This window comes from Malus sylvestris, chromosome 8 (genome assembly GCF_916048215.2).
Source record: "Malus sylvestris chromosome 8, drMalSylv7.2, whole genome shotgun sequence".
Taxonomy (NCBI): Eukaryota; Viridiplantae; Streptophyta; class Magnoliopsida; order Rosales; family Rosaceae; genus Malus; species Malus sylvestris.
The window spans coordinates 12,201,444-12,219,551 of NC_062267.1; the positions used below are offsets into that span (position 1 = coordinate 12,201,444).

Consider the following 18,108-nt stretch of genomic DNA (forward strand, 5'->3'; position numbering starts at 1 on the left):
AGTGTAAGGGCAACACTCATCTCTATTCCTGTGGTAGAGGGTCGCTTGCTCCTTTTATTAATGTTGGTGATGTCTTGCTCCTTTTATTAATTTGGTGATGTCTTGCTCCTTTTATTAATGTTGGTGATGTCTTGCTCCTTTTATTAATGTTGGTGATGTACTCTTTTTGTTGTTGTCAATAGATAGACTTTATTGCATATTGGAAAATGCCAGGTAGAGATAATCAGTTGGGTTAGTACTATCATTTCCCAAAGTGACTAAATTTTGAAAGAAAACTTATATACCATAATCATATTTAGTTTTATTACAACAATAACAACATAGTTTTATCTTACTAAGTGGGGTCGGTTGTCTGAATCCTATAACGTCACTCTGCTCAGTTTTGCGCAAAGTCTTCCGTAAGCTCCAAGTACTGTCTTTCCTTATAGTCTCTTTCCAAATCTTCCTAGGTCTTCATCTACCTCTTTTTCCCTGAGTCTTTGCCTCATAATCACATTTTCTAACCAGAGCATCGATAGATCTTCGTTTATCGTGTCCAAACCACTTTAACCGATTTTCTCTCATCTTATCTTTAATTGCGACGACTCCTATATGGATTTCCTCTCATCTTACCTCAAGTGAGAGTAGGATGACTAGTGCATGGATGACCAGCGCATGTACATGGGCTTGGTTCATGGGACTCGCGCAAAGTATCTTGTTAGAACTTTGTTTATTTTTTTGTCCTAACCATTAAATAAAGTTATTTGAATGTTTTTTTTAATTAAAATTTAAAGTTTTGAAATCATTTTTAATAGTTTCCCTAAAATAAGGCATCATCATTCATCAACAAAAACAAAGTAAAACATGCAAATGTTGTAAAATTAGTGGGATGAATGCCCACATGCATTTGGCAAAAGATGAGAAGACTTTAGAATAGTGAATTAATAGTGGAGGTGTGATATTGTCAAAAGGAGCAATGATTTCCCTCATTTGTATATCATGGATGTGGCGCTATAAATAGAGCACTCCGTGTGTTATCAAAATACACACTGCGAAATAAAGAACTAAAAAAATAATATCAGTATCTCTCAATCCCTCATTTGTATATCATGGATGTGGCGCTATAAATAGAGCACTCCGTGTGTTATCAAAATACACACTGCGAAAGAAAGAACTAAAAAAATAATATCAGTATCTCTCAATCCCTCTCTTTATCTGTCATCCTTTTTGTGTTATAGCTACTAAAGTTATAGTGTGATATTTTGCATCCACTTAGTTCATGTCCCTAGCAAGGGTTATTTCTCTAACTTTTGTCTATTTATAACAGAAAACTCTTTACTTGCTCATATATATTGGTCCTTCATGAGTCATGACTCCCTTTATAGCGAGAGGGAGGACTTATTTTCTTAATGTTGTTGATGTGCCTTTTTTGCGGGCAGAGATGTGTTTGATCTCTTAATGTACACCTATAAGATTCCCTTCTTTCTGCTTGTGCAGATCTAAGAATATCCCATTCGTAACTTGGTCCGTTCAGCTCCAAAATTTAACAGGAAATAACTCATAATCGAACGTTTACATTAATTAACATCGGCATCTAGGCGAGAGGAAGAACTGATTTTATTAATTTTGGTGATGCACTCTTTAGACAAACTTTATTGAAAATAAATATAATCGGACGTTTACGTTAACGTCGGCATCTAGGATGTTGAAAGGTCATATCAGCTTTCAAAACGACCCCATTTGAGTTCTGAATCGTTTGGCCCTTTGCGCAGAGTCAGTGACCCTTCGTGGGCAGTCTAGTGACCCTTTTGGCTAATATATTCGCATGATGTTAAGAAAGGGAGAGAAAAGGAATATATATACATTATACAATCCACCACAAATGATCTCTTCCCCAGATAAAGAATCCAGTCAACTACTAAAGTCTAACCAATTTGATGCTTCATTGATTTCCAGTTTCGTGTACCACATCTCCATTCCCTAATTAATACACTTTGACTTTTGCTAACTTTGGAGTTGCTTTGTACTATTTTTGAGTAGAGCAATAACGTTAAGGGATCAAATAGTTAGTTGTTAGGAGAAGATAAATTGATAGAGATTGAAATCACAGGCACAAATAAGGTAATGAGCATTACTACTATTTTTTTTTTTTGTCAAATGAAAAATTTGTTAAATTAAATGTTAGATTAAAAAAACCGACGAGGTTTGAACTCATGTCATCGTGCAATGACAACACTTCTGTCCACAATAATGGTAAAGGGCCACATTACCACCACTTTAAGCAAGGGGTAAAAATGCTTATTTATAAGGAACTAGGATTCTCTCATCTCCTCTTTCCATCCATTTTCATCCCCTCCTCTCAGATTCTCTATTTTGTCTTTCTCTTTCTATAAAAAATTAATATAAGATGTTAACGTGACTTAACCGTGACCGTTTAAATAGAAAGAGAAGGGTAAAGAAAAAAAAGAGAGGAGAGAATCCTTCATCATTTACAGGATCCACATTCCACACACTTCAAGAAGAGTGAGAAATAGGGATTTCCTAGACATACAGTACAATCAATATGCCAACAGATCACTTTTCTCCGTGTAAAACTATACTATATAAATACATCACACTACCCTAAACTATTCGCATTAAACCAAAACCACATTCCATGGAGCCCCAAAACCACCAAATCCCTCCAACCCAAAACCCTCCTCCTCCGCCCAGTTTCTCAGCCAAAGTTGCAGAACAAGTAAAATCGAACCTGGTTTTCAAGTCCAAATGGGCAGAGCTAAATGGCGCAATGGGTGACTTGGGCACATACATTCCAATTGTTGTGGCCTTGACTCTCTCAAGGGACTTGAACTTAGGCACAACCTTGATCTTCACCGGCGTCTACAACATTATCACCGGTGCAATTTACGGTGTCCCGATGCCAGTCCAGCCCATGAAGGCCATTGCCGCCACCGCTCTAGCCAACCCGGATTTCGACGTGCCGGAAATCATGGCTTCTGGGATTTTGACAGGTGGAATCATGGTTGTTTTGGGTGTCACAGGTTTGATGCAGTTGGTGTACAAGCTGATCCCTCTGTGCGTTGTGAGGGGGATTCAATTGGCACAGGGCTTGTCATTTGCGTTAACCGCAGTCAAATACATCAAAAAAGTCCAAAATCTCCCCAAATCTAAGGCTCTGGGAGAGAGGCACTGGTTAGGGTTAGATGGGTTGGTTTTGGCTATTGTTTGTCTAGGGTTTATAGTGCTTGGTAATGGTGCAGGTGAGGAAGGGCAGGGCGGTCATACCGTTCATGTGGATCCCCGTGGGGATGAGGAAGAGAGACCCAGCAGAAAGGCAAGGTGGAGAAAAAAAATAACTTCACTACCTTCAGCTTTTCTGATTTTTTTGCTGGGTGTGATTCTGGCTTTTGTTAGGAAGCCAAAGATTGTGCATGAAATTACGTTTGGACCCTCTTCCATGGAGGTGGTGAGGATTTCTAGGCATGCATGGAAAGAAGGGTTTGTAAAAGGTGCAATACCACAACTGCCCTTGTCAATACTGAACTCAGTGATTGCTGTGTGCAAATTATCATCTGATCTTTTCCCAGAGAGGGACTTTTCAGCCACTTCAGTTTCAGTGACGGTAGGGTTGATGAACGTGGTGGGTCCTTGGTTTGGCGCCATGCCAAGCTGCCATGGAGCCGGTGGGTTGGCTGGGCAGTACAAGTTTGGGGGGAGAAGTGGTGCGTGTGTGGCTCTGCTGGGTGCAGCTAAATTGGTGCTGGGTTTGGTCTTGGGGACCTCTTTAGTGACGATTCTGAACCAGTTTCCTGTTGGGGTTTTGGGGGTGCTGCTTTTGTTTGCTGGGATTGAACTAGCCATGTGTGCTAGGGATATGAACACAAAGGAGGAGAGTTTTGTGATGCTTATTTGCACTGCAGTTTCACTGGTGGGTTCCAGTGCAGCACTAGGGTTTGCGGTTGGGATGGTTGTGTATTTGCTTCTTTGGCTGAGAAAATTGGGCACCGACAAACCTGATTCTGTGATGTGTATGGATGCATGATCCATAGCAAACTGTTTAGGGACTTTAGACTTGTATTTATTTGGTGTAGCATATGTTTTTCAAGTTGCATGGTTGGAAAGATGGTGCAGGGTTTAGAAATTGCATTTGTAGTGAGTGAGGCAGATTCTGCATGACGAGAGCAACTTTCATACTGCGGGAAATAGTAAGAGTGACTTCTCGTATTAATAATATAATGTCATATGTAAGGTTCTTTTCATATGTCACTATATTGCAGGAAAATGTGTTTTTTTTGCTTTTTGTAATATTTTCTTTTCATATAACTTTGCCTTCTTCTGATGGTTTAAGATTGGTAAGTATATATATGTTTTAAAATTTATGATTTATTTTAACTGGAAGAAAAAAATGAATGAAGTATGTAGCTAGAGCTAGTCTTGTTTGTTCCACCAATTGAGCCTCCACCATGCTGTAAATATTCTTAATTGATTTTATTCCCTTGATTGTATTCAAAGATTATGATCATGGTTTCCAGCTGCCATGGGCATATGTCCCTCCTTTTTCTGGTAAGGAAGATGCCCTGCTTGTATGCACAAGGCTTTGAATATATTCACTACTGCTCATAGGGTTTTGTCTTTGTTTAGTTCAGGCAGAGAGACAAGGCGATCAAGGTTTGTGCCGTGGGTTTTACTTTAAACCAGGCCTCATAATATCATAAAATCCCTAAAAATATGTACATTGAGAGCATATAGCCTACCTTGCAAAACCATTCATATCCAAGTAAGTTTTTTTCTTAAAACCAATGAAAAAAAGCGACAAATAGAAAAACGAAGGAATAGGAGAACTTAGAAATAGGAAAAGCAAAAAATGGAAATCGGATCAACTAGCTCTCCCCTCCCCTTAATTGATATGATTTCTGATTTTCAAGTATTTGATTACGGTCAGGTACCTACGTGTGTGAGTGAATTAAACCGTTGGCGTTAATAACTGCAGAGCCTTTAACGCATCAATGGTCAGTTAATTCAACAGAAGCATCCCTCTTACTTCCAATATACTATTGTTTTAATAATATACAAAATATTACTGTGATGTGAGAACGTATTAACTGATTTTTAACAAGATGCTTGGAGGTGCTCTCTCCTGAAGACTTCCCTCCATATGGATGCAGACTTCCTCCTGAAGATGCTTGGAGGCCGAAATAACTTTCGATCATCCAAATGGGTTTCCTCTCATTGGAGAAAAAGTGTCTAAGGTGCTGCTGCTGCTGGGTGCTGGGTATCTGACGCTTGGTTGCTGAAATGATTGCTGAGTTGTGGTTAGGGATCCAAAAGCAGCTTCGTCCCTGCCAAAGCCGCCAACTCCCGGCGGTCTGCAATGATGACAATGACCGAAAAGTAGAGAAACTGAGCGCATAATTACAGACGAAATGGAGAATAACAAACACATAAGAGAGGGAGAAGAGAAGGAAGCAGAGACACTGGTGGAGCTATCAAGGGCTGCTAAATGTCGAGCAAACTTACGTCCAGATAATATGTTACAGAAAAAAGACAGCTAAGAACGATAAACTACCTTAAAAATTGCACATTATTAGGTAATTGATGCCCCATGTATGCCCCTGAGATGATAATATTAGACATAAAACAAGAAAAGAAGCCAAGAAAGAAAACATAAGGTAACAAAGTGAATTTACTCGGAGAGAAAGCATTTGCGAACGAAGGCGAGTGCGAAGGCATCGTCATGGATTCATTAGACTCAAATTGCGACATAGTAGGAAGGCTCGAAGCATGCATCAAGCCTGGTACTGGAGCATTAGTCAGAGCTCCTTGCAATGAAGACATGGAAGGAAACTACACAAATATGATACTCGAAGGTTAAAATGAATATATTATCAAAGATCTGGACTCTTAAGTTATCAATTTCTCGATAAGAAACAAAAAATGCTGATAAAAATCAAGTAAAAACAGAAAACTAAGAGCATAAACTACAGCAAATTTGCAAAAAAGAGATGGAACAAGATACAAGAGGTATCAAATTGAATGTTGTGCATACATGTGTGGAAGTTACTAGGCTTTTTTCTTCATTAAGATCAAACGGGTTTTTTGGTTTTGCTGGACCCGGAATTGCTAGAGCCGGCTGTAAATGAAAATAACATGTCAAGAGCCTCCATATTTTAAGCAGAAATTAATACACAACATATTCAGCTTTTATAAATCTTTACGCATTATATACCGTCGCGGTAGGGTAATACTGCATGTTGTACCCCATTCCCTGAGCTGGAGCAATATGCCAGCCTGAAGCTTGTCCAGGGGCTGATGAGTAACTTGCAGTAAAAAGGTCCTGCAGAAAATTTAACATAAGACGATCAAGAAACATTTTAGCTAGAATTTAACATAATGTCCAAGTTCACTAGAATCTTCAATCAATATGAAGAAAATAAGACAATTTCATACTGCCGGGAGTTCCTTTCGTATGCTAGAATTCATTTCCACTTGGGATCCAGCTCCACTGCCACTGTCTGTTTGTTCAGCTGGATTCAAAATAGATTGAGATGATTTTTCAGCAGGAATACTGAAAGATCTTTGTATGCTTGGTGCCAGTGATAAGTTCCTCAACTGCAGATGAGTACATTAAGCAACAAGGTAATAAAGCCACGAACTAGATAAGACATTTAAAAATTATTATTCGCATTCATGAATTTTGAGAGTAATTAATTAAGGAGAAAGCTGTTCTCATCTTACCTCGGCGTTTGAAGCTCCAACTGCAAAATTGACGTGTGAGGTAGAACCGCTATCTGCGGTGAAGGATATAGACGACTGATCTTGCTGTGTACTTAGTACTAACTGCTTCTCATCAGTACCTTTTACAGTGGTGTCACCACCAAAAATAGCAAGATCTTGCACAGGACCTGCATTAGCTGGGGAATGACCACCTGCAGGCATGGTGTTTATAGATGCAGTTGACGGAGCACCATCATTATGTGGTGTCTCAGATGCATTACTCACAGGAACAGATGAGGGAGTTGACAATTCAAATAGCAAAGACTCCAGAGGGTCTGCATTTGGAACTGCAGTTGGAACTTGAGGTGCCTTCTCCGTTGTAGATGATCCAAATGAGGCCCAGTTGTTATCCTCATTGGGTGTAGGTGTTTGTTGCAATTGTGATTCTGTAGCATGTGGGGGCTCGGAATCAGTATTGAAATCAATCAAGCTTACTATATTTTGTTCGGTCGCATTCCCATCCTGACCACCAGTAGATTTGGTTTTCTACAAAGAAAACCAAAAAAATATAAGTGCATATTTTTCTTGAAAACTGTTTGAAAGAGTAGTATGAAGCTCAATAAACTTTTTGGTAATGTTGGGCCATTATATGCCATTAAAGTGCCCAGGTGCATGGATCTCACAAAAATAAATTGAAAGACAGCATTTCAAGAATTTGGACTCAGGATCTCCTGATTTGATACTGTTGGAACATCACTTACACAGAACCTCTGGTTTAGAACTACATAAAAAAAAAACCTGTAGTTCAAACAACTAACCATCATAATGTAAGCAGGAACACACCTGATTATGAGCAGAACCATCAGTATCATTCTGATTTGCTGTGGAACTTTCACCAACCTGTGGAGGAGGCACGTTTTCTCGTAATTTATCTTTAACTGGGGGCACAACAGGAGAATGGGACCTTTCTGCGGTCTTCTTATTGTCTGGTGTCCTGCTTTGGACCTTGGATTCTCCACTTGAGGATCCACGTTTTTCCCCCCGAATCCTGTTATCAACAATCTCAAAACGTAGAGGAGGTCTTATAAAACCACCACTTCTTGAGTTTTCTGGAGAATATCGAGGACTTCTTCTCTCATTATAGTAATATCTTAAACTTCTTCCTCCTGGACTATTACTATTACTCCGTTCCAACCCGTCATCATCATGGAAGCTCCTGGATCCACTACGATGTCCACCAACCTTCTGGTTTTCATCAGACTCCTCAGTGCTCTGTATTAAATAAATAAGATTTTTTAACTAGAGGCAACCAATAAGAGCCTTCGCATAAAAATTAAAATAAGGTCTGTACTTGTGCTTGCTGCTGTTGATATTGTATGCAAATAAGGAATGACCAAGCTTTCCACAAGGAAAAATTAGAACTATATGAAATAGAAATGTATTGAATGGGCAAATCTTATAAAAAAAATAAAAAAAAAGGCTCACCAATCGCAGCATTGGGAGCTTGTTGCCACTCCTCTCACTAGTGTAGATACTCCTCTCACCAGTGTAGACACTCCTCTCGCCAGTGTATTTTCTATCAACATATACATGCTTTATAAAACTCCTGAGTCCATGAAGATTACTGCAAAGTAGTATGTGAATTAGAGAACATCCGATATGAAGTATTCCATACTAATCAAAGAGTTACATGCTTAAATACCCGGCATCAGGGTAAGAATGGTACTGAGGATCCCATTCTTTAAAATAAATTTGTCTTGCTCGCTGTAAATGAACGTTTCAGTGTGAACGTTAGATAGTGGATGAGAAAGAATAATAGTGAGACGAATGAGTGTACCTGCTCACCTCATTTCCCCCTGCTTGAAGTGCACTTACTTCTTCTGCATTAAATTTAGCCATTGACACTGATTTTACTCGGTGAGTGAACTCCCGACTGGACAATTTGAAATCTTAACTGGTCAGCACTGAGAAGATGTAAAATCAAAACGATGCCATGCAAAACTTGTGTTCAAAACTAGATATGACTACTTACTGTACTCCACTACACTTTGTACAGACAAATGTCAAGAAGGTCGTGCAAACATATTGCGGTCCCTGCACAAAGAATACATTTTTAAAACAATCGTTGAACCAGTATCATTTGTTTGTAGGAGTAGGTTTGAAGGAAAAACTCATATTTACTTCCGCAAGAAAATTCTTATTTATCTTTCTAAGCGCATGAGCATGCATTTGCGGATTTCAAATATTAATTTTCAGAACTTAATAAATACAGTGTTTTCTACTTTTACTGATTTAATGCTGCAGATGAAGAACCATTAATGATGCCAGTATTTTTACTTATTTGGGAAAAATATAACAAGAAGATGTCATACCAAGCTATTGCAGTTGATGCATCTTTTATTCTCGGGAAGTTTTAAAAGACTGCGAATTGTTCTTTCGCTTTTCTCATCTTCCTTCAACCCTTTTCTCATTTTTCAGAAAATTATGAAACCTGAACAGAAGGAAGAGAATGGAGAAGTAATTATTGCAAGAACCAAGACAACCACTGAGCTTAATTTTCTCTTCCTCAAAATTTTCACCAAGCTGATGGAAACTCACAGGGAGAAAAACCAACCTGATTATTTAATCAGTGTAGATTATATCGATTTCAGCATGAAGAAAGTACATTGTCATCTTCCTAAAATATCGTTGATGCAAATAAATTGAAATACCATGTCCTCTCTCTCTCACACACGCATACTTTCTTAAAGAAAAGGGATTCCTTTTTCAACTAACCTATCATACCAATGCAATATATTACATCAACATCAATTTGCTTCCTTTACTTCTCCTACATTTTCTCAGCAACCAAATAGATGAAAAAGCAATTTATCCTTCCAATTGTTATCAAAATCCGATCAAATGAAGCAAAAGTGTTTAACAAATGCAAATGTTATTACCTGAACATCAATTGCCTTCCCTTTCTTTTACCACATTTTCTCAGCAACCAAACAGATGGACAAGCAAGTTTTCTTCCAATTGTTATCAAAACCCAATAGAGTGAAGTAAAATAATTTAACAAATGCAAATGTTATTACACGAACATCAATTACCTTCCTTTACTTCTCCTACATTTTCTCAGTAACCAAACAGATGAAAAAGCAGTTTTTCCCTCCAATTGTTATCAAAATCCGATGAATTGAAGCAAAAAAATGCAGAAATTCAAAACCAACCTGATTATATAACCACTGTAGCAACTCGAATCTATGTCTGCATCCACAAGCGGGCAGAGAAGAAACCCTAGAAATTGGGAACCGAGAGAGAAATTGAAGATAGTAAGCGTTGCGGAAGATGATCGGAAGAGGCTGAGAGTCGGACATTTTTGGTGGGAAGTCGGTTAGAGAGACAGCGGAGGAAAGAGGTCAAAGGGAGAGTGAAATTTGCCGATCTTACAGCTTAACGATTATAGCCGTTGAATCATTGCTGATTTTTCAACGGTGTTTCAAATTTCTTTTTATTACCAAAAACGCCCTCCAAGTCTCCCAAATTAAACCATTAATCTTTTTCTTATCTTTAATAAACTATAGGATAATTCTAGGCTAATTTATTTAAATTACGAAAACTGAGATTTAAACTTGAGTGCATAAAGAGAAAACAGTGCTCTAGCAGACTTAGAAAAACCAAAGTCGGAACCATTAATATTCCATTGGTCGCAAATCTTGAGCCAAAAAAAAAAAAAAAAACGTGTGGACCATTATTATATACCGTTAGACAGGTCATTTTGCGTTATTGGAAGAAATTTTGGGGATAATCACCAATTCCATTATCGTTAACGATGGTAAATCATTAACAAGAGCTCGGTGCAAGAAGAAATGCTCTTAATGACTTGCGGTAGAAGCGACTGGCCGTTTGAATTGTCACTCACTACTCAATTACCTTGGCTTGATCATGCAATGAAACATGACACTCTAGCAAATTAAATCAAGGCCAAATCACACAAATTATCCATTTCATTCGAGTTATATAACAATAACTGTTATTGTTCCGGTGAGGGAATAAACTCTTTTTACTACCCGTGCGGTTGAAATTATGGCTTTTATAGCTTTTACTGCAACCGCGCAGGTAAATATTAAGGGATTTATCACCCCCACTAGCCGTTAGTTTGCATCAAGGCGTAGTATCTCGAGTAAAAAACTAGATTGTTTGACAGCAAAAGGCCATATATTCCTTTCTTTTTTCAGTAGTTGTATTATGTGGGCAAACTGCTCCTTTAATACCGAACGCTTAAAAAAACTGGAGGTTAAGGGGGAAAAGAACAGAGGAAAAGGAAAAAAAGATCTGTACAATGTGATTGGCAGCCAAAATTTCATATACCCTTTTCTTCCCTAACCTGCAGGATGCCGATGATGATCGGTGATACAACAATGGCTGAAGTGAGCAGACAGACAAACGGACTTCAAGCTGGTAAAAGAATCTCGCCCGTCGAAGAATCAGAGGAAGTTGAAGCATCCGAGCATCGAAGCAATGAGTTCTAACCCATTCTTGCTGTTCACGGCTCTCATGTTAGAATTTCTCTATGGTATCTGCGTAAAAAATACCGAATAAAAAGTAGCCACCACTAATGACAAAGTAGAACCAGAACCAAGACCGATTCCACCAAAAACACCGTCGGAGTCTTATGTAGTAGTCTCTATGGGCTGCAGAATCGCAAGCTGAAAGGGATTTGGCATTTTCATTGTATCATCTCACTCTAAATTGTGGTGTTCTACTCTTCATCGTCACTGGAGTCCTCAGAAGAAGTTTTGATCGCTTCCGCGGTCATGAGAGAAACCACGGCCCTGTGTATTGCTAGATCTGCTCTGTAAAACAATCTCCGAGCTCTCTCTCTCTTGAGCCTTGCCATTTTATGTGCATGTTGGGCGGCACCAGATGCATCACGCAGTCTGAACTCATCGAGATCAGAATCATCCAACAGTCCCATGCCATGCCTCGGAGACACTTCTGGTTGATAATAACGCTGGCTTGACCAATCAGGGATATCCGCATTCCATCGATGAAATTCATTTCTGTTTCCTACGACTCTAGGACTGTATGAAGACATCATCTGGGGGGCAACATAAGATACTGTCCTCGCAAATTTCTTCGACTTGCTTCTATGAATTCTGCGGAGATGATTTCTCTCAAACCCATCATTGCTCACCAAGATGTTCGCTGCATCCCTTGGTGAAAATACCCCAGGTGATGTCTGAGACAAGGGGGAGTCGTCTAAAGAGTCATAGTTATGGCCTGGATATGCCAGCCTTTCATCACCGAAAGCAAACCCATTTGATCTTCTTCCTGAGAGAAGAAATAAAACCTAATTAAGAAAAAATGCTTCCAGAAGAAATTAGTTAAACAAAATAAATGTAGCGTAAAGATTTCAATTAAACATACTAAATAAGGCTAAAGCAAATTACCAATAGCATGGAAACCATCGTGATCTCCTAACATGCCACCATTATGTCCAGAAAGCGAAAATTTCTTCTGTGACCGTGTTGATCCCTTGTTGGGAACTTCTAGTCCCCGTGGTTTCAGACAAAAAGCAAACATTGGTGGCTTCTCAACTGATGCAGGTTTCCCGTAGCATCCATTGGGGAGGGTGGTATTGGTTTTGATCATAGCTTGCTCCCACTCTTTTACTTCTTGTTGATACCTTTCCCATGATGGTGGCTGCAAAGGGAAAAATAAATTTTATGTAATGCATCAGATGAACGAAAAGACAGATGACCTTTCCACGAGGAAAAGAAACAAACATTCAAACACGGCCAAGAAGTAATAGACATAAGCATCCAACCCCCCAAAAGATCCATAATTTGGGTTTCAAATTACATAAGAGTTACGGTAAAAAGGAGAAAGGGAAGGAGGGGGGGGTGGGGGAGGGGGATGTATATTTTCAGTAAAAACAAAAAAGACCCATTAAGAAAGAATATGTACCTGAAGATGTCGGATTAAAGGCATTCCCTTCCTCTGCCTTTTCTGTAGCCAATGCTCATAAATGGATAAAATCACATCCATGGGCCCAACTCCAGCACCAGCCATGAGCTCTTCTATTTCTTCAGATGTGAACTCATCACACTGTTGATCATATGCAGCCTTTTCAAACATGTCCATTGTTTTCTCAAACATCTCCTCGTCAATCTCTGTTGAGCTACTGTTGTGAACTTCAGAAGAATTTTGAAACTTCAAAATCCACTGCTCATCATCACTATCCATATCATACAATACCCGAGATGGGTCCAAAGCCATTTCAACATCTGTTTCTATTTGCCGGAAATACTTTGCAGAACTGCGAAGAAATGATATTTCAATTGAATTATCATCACTTTCTTCAATTAAGCGGACACCAGGAATAGGAATGTTTTTTACTGAAGCAGAGCGGATATTCCGATTGTAACACTCTTCATGCATCTCCCTAAATAGTGCCCACTGACTCCTATCTGGAAACTCTAAACCCCAATTCCAGTCCTTTCCTCCTTTCCACATCATAGCATGAGTGTAGCGGTTTGTTGTCCCAGGCTGCAAAAATTGATGTGCTTTGTATGAGTACTTTGTAGTCCCTGAAATTTTTACAGCAAGCTTCCACTCATTATGATCAAAAAGCTCTAATACAACATGGGCCCCACATTCCCTCCACCCTCTGTCACTGCCATTGACTAACACATTTGTTTCACATGATAAGAGTTCCAAATTTCTTTGGGAACCTCTGGAAGCATCTGATGACCTCTTCTCATTATTAGCCCTCCTGATTCGTTTATGAGAAAGCCCCTTCTGGAGGTTTCTTTGCTTCGAACTAAAGTCAAAACCTCCATAAGGCAATGTATAGGACACCTGAGTTCGGGGCTTCTTTGGTCCACTGCCAAAACCATTATGGAAAAGGTCAGCTTTTCCATCCGTCCAACTATTAGAGAGGTGTCCAAGTGATGAACTATTTCTATTTCGGTGCCCTGTACTTCTGGGAGCAGTGGGGTTAGGGCTGGGAATAATGCTACCACTCATGTTCCAAGAAAATTCTGTAGGCTGTTGAGCACTTTGCACCTCCCTATCCACAGGCTTCTCATATCGGTCAAATGATGGAATTTCGACAGTGAGACCATTCGGAAAAGATTGGGAATCAGTGTCGGACTTGTCTCTACCAACCAAAGGCCTTGGGGATAAAGAACATTGATCTGACTCTGGATGATGGCTTTGCAACGCTTTCAACTGTACAACTTTATCTGTTCCAGTCTTTTCAAGGACACCAGTACCATCAGAGGATACAGAAACATCAAGACTGCCATTTTGGAAATGCTGAGATGACTTTGTCCGAGCTCCATGGCATAGAGAAATAGCATTGTCTGCATCTGGCTTGGCACAGGATCCATCAGAAGTAGCATTACTTGGTGCAGCCTTCAAATTTTTCTCAGGAGTAATCTTCGAACCTCCGTTAATAAAGTCCTCAACAACAGACCAGTCAACTGCCAACATATTGTCACAGTTTTCGACATGCTCCACTGAATCACGGTCCCGAAAACAGATATTAGCAACACAATTTTCCATAAGCAGCTTAAGATGCAAACTAATGAAGAAAGTAGGTGCAGCAGCAAAAGAGAGGGCAAGTGGAGGAAGTTTTCTGCAGAGCTCATCATCACGAGAAGTAGAATCACTACTATTTACAGATATAGATTCCCTGAAACTCCCCTTGAAGTTAATACCCTGCCTGGGCCTAATCCGTGTACCCTGGTTGATGAAAAAATTATGGAAGTGAATACCTTCATAATACAAAGACATTGAAGAATAATATAATTCTACACAAAACAGAAGACGGAAAAAAATTCAGTTAGAACCAAAAATTATATTCAGAAATGTAGAGAACACAAGACAAATACCTTGACAAAGGAGGAATTCCTGCAAAGAGACATAAAAGGTGACTGATTTCTTCCATTTTGAAGTGCTTTAATACTATCATAGGTGCATTCAGACGGGGGCAGTTTCTTGGTAAGCAAACAATGGCTCGTAAGTTTAGAGTCTAGGTACTTCCACTTTGAATTCTTTACTTCAGAAAAGTTGTAGAATGCAAACACAAGTTGCTTCCCAAGATGCTGAACACTGGAGAATTTAAACCTGATTGAAGTTGCTGGTAACTGGAAATCAATAAACTTCCCCTGCTCATTAGGTTGATGAAACAATGACAGGACAAGAAAAACAAAGGCCACAGCCTGCTTCAAGCAACCTTCAAACAAGAGAAATCTCAGTCCAACTACATTGTCAACAAAAAGCATCTCCAAATAAACCTTTGGCCATGAAATCACCACTGCACCATACCGACGCAGCATTGTGGCACGAAATAACCAAAACTCTACTCTAAAGGAATCATTAATAATTGAATGCACTGGAAGGCCTAACTCAAAAGTAACTCTTCCTGGTTCTATCCGTGGAGGAGTTAATTTCAGCAGTCCTGCATCATCAATAGACCACAATGGTCCATCGGCATCCAAGCTTCCCAAGAAATCATATAGTGACCCAAGTTTACTCGCAGAGTCATGGTCATCCTTGGATGTATGAGACAATTCAGACTCATTCTTCCGAAGCCGCCTTCGAACATAAACAATAGGCATTTTGCTATCTTTGGAGCCAGTGCTGCCTTGTGAGGTAGGCTTTTCTTGCATCACATCATCAGATGATCTGCCAGGATGGCGAGAATTTTTTTTATCCCTTTTAAAGGAGCTGTCACCCAAAGATTCATGTAAAGTGGCATCTTCATCAGACAATGGTGGCACAGGCTTTAAAGATAGACCAGATGTTTTTTGCTTCTTCACAGCACAGGAAGGAGACTTGACCCGACCCGTAGATCGTGCCAACCATGAAATAATGGGTTCAGTGTCTATATAGCTGCCTATGCCACTATCATCCTCCGAAGTCAATTCTCTCTTTTTCTTTTCTTTTCTGCACTTCTTGTCCCCTTTTCTCTCATCGGGACTTCTATTCCGCACCTTTGATTTTTTCCGCTCTGTCCTACCGGGAACTTCACTAGGGAGTAACAAGAGCTTGAACCTCTCATTTTGAAGGTCAACCCATTCTTCGTCACGATCATCATATTTCACATGATGAAGTTTTTTTTCCTTGTCATAGTCATTAATAAGACCATAGTACCAACTTTGGTCTAAAGGCCAGAAGACTTTGATTCTCCGGTTCAAAACCCAGTAAGCATCCAAGTTCCCAAAGAAAACTTCATAGAAATGGCGCCTTTTCCGCGAATGTCCCTTTTCATTGTGTTGTTTCCTCGGCCTCAATACTCTACCAGAATTGTCAACCGAAGGAGATTCTGACCCAGAAATAGACTTTGACCTATGGCTATCAAAATCCTGTCCAGAAGACAACAAAAAAGACAACCCATTTGCAGAAGCCTTGTTGTTTGAAGAAAACCCAGTGCAGCTGGGATCAAACCTTGATGAAAGCATCCTTGCTGCATTCTGTTCAAGATTCTCCTCATCATCTTCTTGTAAATCATGGCCTTTTTTCATAGAACTATCAACCAAAGGCCCAGCTTCCTTTTCAGAGCTTTTACTGTCAGGTGCCAACTCCTTCCTCTTCCTACGATTCCTCCGAGACTTCTTCAAAGATGAATCACCATTGCTTACAGCCGAATGACTTGTAGGAACGTCTTCTTTCTTAGCATGTGGTGCTGAATTCAACTCATTATTTATGTTTTCTTTGAAATCATGCCGACCCTTCTTTTGTTTAACTTTCAAGGACTCAGATTGAGTACCTAAATCATCACCATTTAACTTAGCTATCTGATGAGTCTGATCAATGACACCCGCTTTACCAGCAGATTCATCTGGCAGCTTTGGTGCCTGACCACCATCAAATTTCTTCCTCACTAGAAAACCCCGTTTACGCCTCGGGATTTGAATAACCTTATTATTCAAACTAAGTGACGAAACACCATTCAACCCACTACTGCTATCCAATCTATCACTCGACCCAGATTTCCATGACTCTGGATCATGTGAACCAGAATTCAACCCGCTATGATACACTTTGTCTAAACTCTTTTTGCTACTAGTATTAACATTCTTCAAACTACTAAGAGAAGCCTCTTTCTTACTCTTCTTTGTCTTGCCCCTGTTCTCATCACCATCCCCGGCACTAACTTTTCTCTTCAAGCTCTTGTTTTCGACATCTTTCCTACTTCTCGATTTATACAAACTCTTCAGATCCAAAGATCTCGATTTTTCGGGAATTTCAGTGCCATGTGAGTTCTCTACTCTATTTTCCATCAACAACCCCTCAATCCAACCACCCAAACCGACGAACCCAAATTTTCACATTCCATCATACACGCCCCTACACATTTTTCAGATCTGTAACACCAAAAACAACGCAAAAAAAATGACAAAAATCCCTATAAGAAACCAAAATCAAACGATCACCCCCTATGCCCCAACGCATTCAGATAATTTCCAGTAAAAACAACAAAAAGCACATCAAATTTCAGATTAATCAACTCAATTGCACGCGTACCTTAACCGCCAGAATATGAATCATCGGTCCCTCGAATGAATCGCGAAGATCACGAACGCAAATCATGAATTAGGGTTCGAATCCGCAGCTCCCGATTCGAAACCCTAATGTAATTCCCCAATTCTCGAAATTAATTTTCGACAATGGTTGAAAATTTCCCCTTTTTCTTAACCGTAAAGAGACGGAAAAGAGAGCTAGGGTTTCTTCGGTACCGTGAGACTGAGGATTTTGATCCAAAAATAACCAAAAATTCGAACACAAAATGGAAAATATACGGATCCTCTGGATAACGACACGTGGCGAAATCTGGGATGTTCGATTGGCACGTCCGAGGTGAGCATTCACTTCCTGTGGTTCAATTTATATCACCGTCGGCTATAGCATTGCAATTTCGTGACAAAGAAGCTGAAAATGGACGGTCGGATTTCGTACTAAAAACATGGACCGTTCAGATTTCATGGTTTTTTGCGGATTTAAAAAGTGGGCCTCATTTTCCCTGAAATATCGGAAATGTCATTGCGTTTGTAATCGCAGTGTCTAGTATTTGACAATAGCTGTGCCCATGTAACACGTGGCGCGTTAGAGGAGCGCGTGATCACAGTGCACTAGCAGGCGGTGCCAGCACCGAGTGGAAGTTAATAACCGTACATAGTGACGTGGCAACGGAAACAAACAAATTAAGTAGCTACAGGTAAAGCAGCAAGAGATTATTGTCTGCATCGCTTCTACCTGCTGGGTGGTGAAACTTGTCACCTGCGGACCCCACGTAATTAGATAGAAAGATGTCATGTGATGGGAAAATTTTTGCTCATTACTATTTAATATGATATATGCTCACAATTTTATTTATTATCATTAGATGAGTTTGAATTTCGAAATTCGTGTAATGGATAT

The 18,108-nt window shown here is 39.7% G+C and overlaps 3 protein-coding genes across 6 annotated transcripts; 1 reads left to right on the forward strand and 2 right to left on the reverse strand.

The window, feature by feature from the left end:
• The first annotated feature begins 2,570 nt into the window (after positions 1-2,570).
• LOC126630952 (molybdate transporter 1) lies at positions 2,571-4,284 on the forward strand. Its single transcript, XM_050301115.1, has one exon. The coding sequence runs from the start codon at positions 2,636-2,638 to the stop codon at positions 4,019-4,021; it is 1,386 nt and encodes a 461-aa protein (XP_050157072.1). The 5' UTR covers positions 2,571-2,635; the 3' UTR covers positions 4,022-4,284.
• A 560-nt stretch (positions 4,285-4,844) lies between these two features.
• LOC126630943 (probable ADP-ribosylation factor GTPase-activating protein AGD14) lies at positions 4,845-10,211 on the reverse strand. Of its 4 annotated transcripts, none has more exons than XM_050301103.1 (14): positions 9,906-10,049; positions 9,066-9,184; positions 8,726-8,787; positions 8,539-8,626; positions 8,396-8,457; positions 8,179-8,317; positions 7,537-7,965; positions 6,715-7,239; positions 6,427-6,588; positions 6,206-6,313; positions 6,026-6,109; positions 5,667-5,823; positions 5,546-5,591; positions 4,845-5,345 (listed from the first exon to the last, which is right to left on the reverse strand). In XM_050301103.1, the coding sequence occupies exons 2-14, from the start codon at positions 9,162-9,164 to the stop codon at positions 5,186-5,188; spliced, it is 2,121 nt and encodes a 706-aa protein (XP_050157060.1). In that variant the 5' UTR covers positions 9,165-9,184; positions 9,906-10,049; the 3' UTR covers positions 4,845-5,185. The 4 variants fall into 4 exon arrangements, with proteins under 4 accessions (XP_050157060.1, XP_050157059.1, XP_050157058.1 ...); XM_050301102.1 differs by lacking the exon at positions 9,906-10,049 and adding an exon at positions 9,786-9,878; XM_050301101.1 differs by lacking the exon at positions 9,066-9,184 and having other exon boundaries at positions 9,906-10,206.
• Positions 10,212-10,871: 660 nt separating this feature from the next.
• Positions 10,872-17,481, reverse strand: LOC126630940 (uncharacterized). The gene is made up of 5 exons (XM_050301095.1): positions 17,215-17,481; positions 14,577-17,054; positions 12,646-14,427; positions 12,129-12,381; positions 10,872-12,009 (listed from the first exon to the last, which is right to left on the reverse strand). Exons 2-5 carry the CDS (start codon positions 16,968-16,970, stop codon positions 11,438-11,440), a joined length of 5,001 nt encoding a protein of 1,666 aa, XP_050157052.1. The 5' UTR covers positions 16,971-17,054; positions 17,215-17,481; the 3' UTR covers positions 10,872-11,437.
• Between the last annotated feature and the right edge of the window lie 627 nt (positions 17,482-18,108).

Excerpts from the sequence above, each read along its gene's own strand:
- LOC126630952 (XM_050301115.1), top strand. The coding sequence starts at position 2,636 with ATGGAGCCCCAAAACCACCAAATCCCTCCAACCCAAAACCCTCCTCCT.
- LOC126630943 (XM_050301101.1), bottom strand. The coding sequence starts at position 10,052 with ATGTCCGACTCTCAGCCTCTTCCGATCATCTTCCGCAACGCTTACTAT. Across the intron at positions 7,240-7,536 it reads ATGGTTCTGCTCATAATCAG|AAAACCAAATCTACTGGTGG; the intron begins GTGTGTTCCTGC and ends TTTTCTTTGTAG. Across the intron at positions 6,314-6,426 it reads TACGAAAGGAACTCCCGGCA|GACCTTTTTACTGCAAGTTA; the intron begins GTATGAAATTGT and ends AATTTTCTGCAG.
- LOC126630940 (XM_050301095.1), bottom strand. The coding sequence starts at position 16,970 with ATGGAAAATAGAGTAGAGAACTCACATGGCACTGAAATTCCCGAAAAA. Across the intron at positions 14,428-14,576 it reads GGAATTCCTCCTTTGTCAAG|GGTACACGGATTAGGCCCAG; the intron begins GTATTTGTCTTG and ends TTCATCAACCAG. Across the intron at positions 12,382-12,645 it reads CTTTAATCCGACATCTTCAG|CCACCATCATGGGAAAGGTA; the intron begins GTACATATTCTT and ends TTCCCTTTGCAG.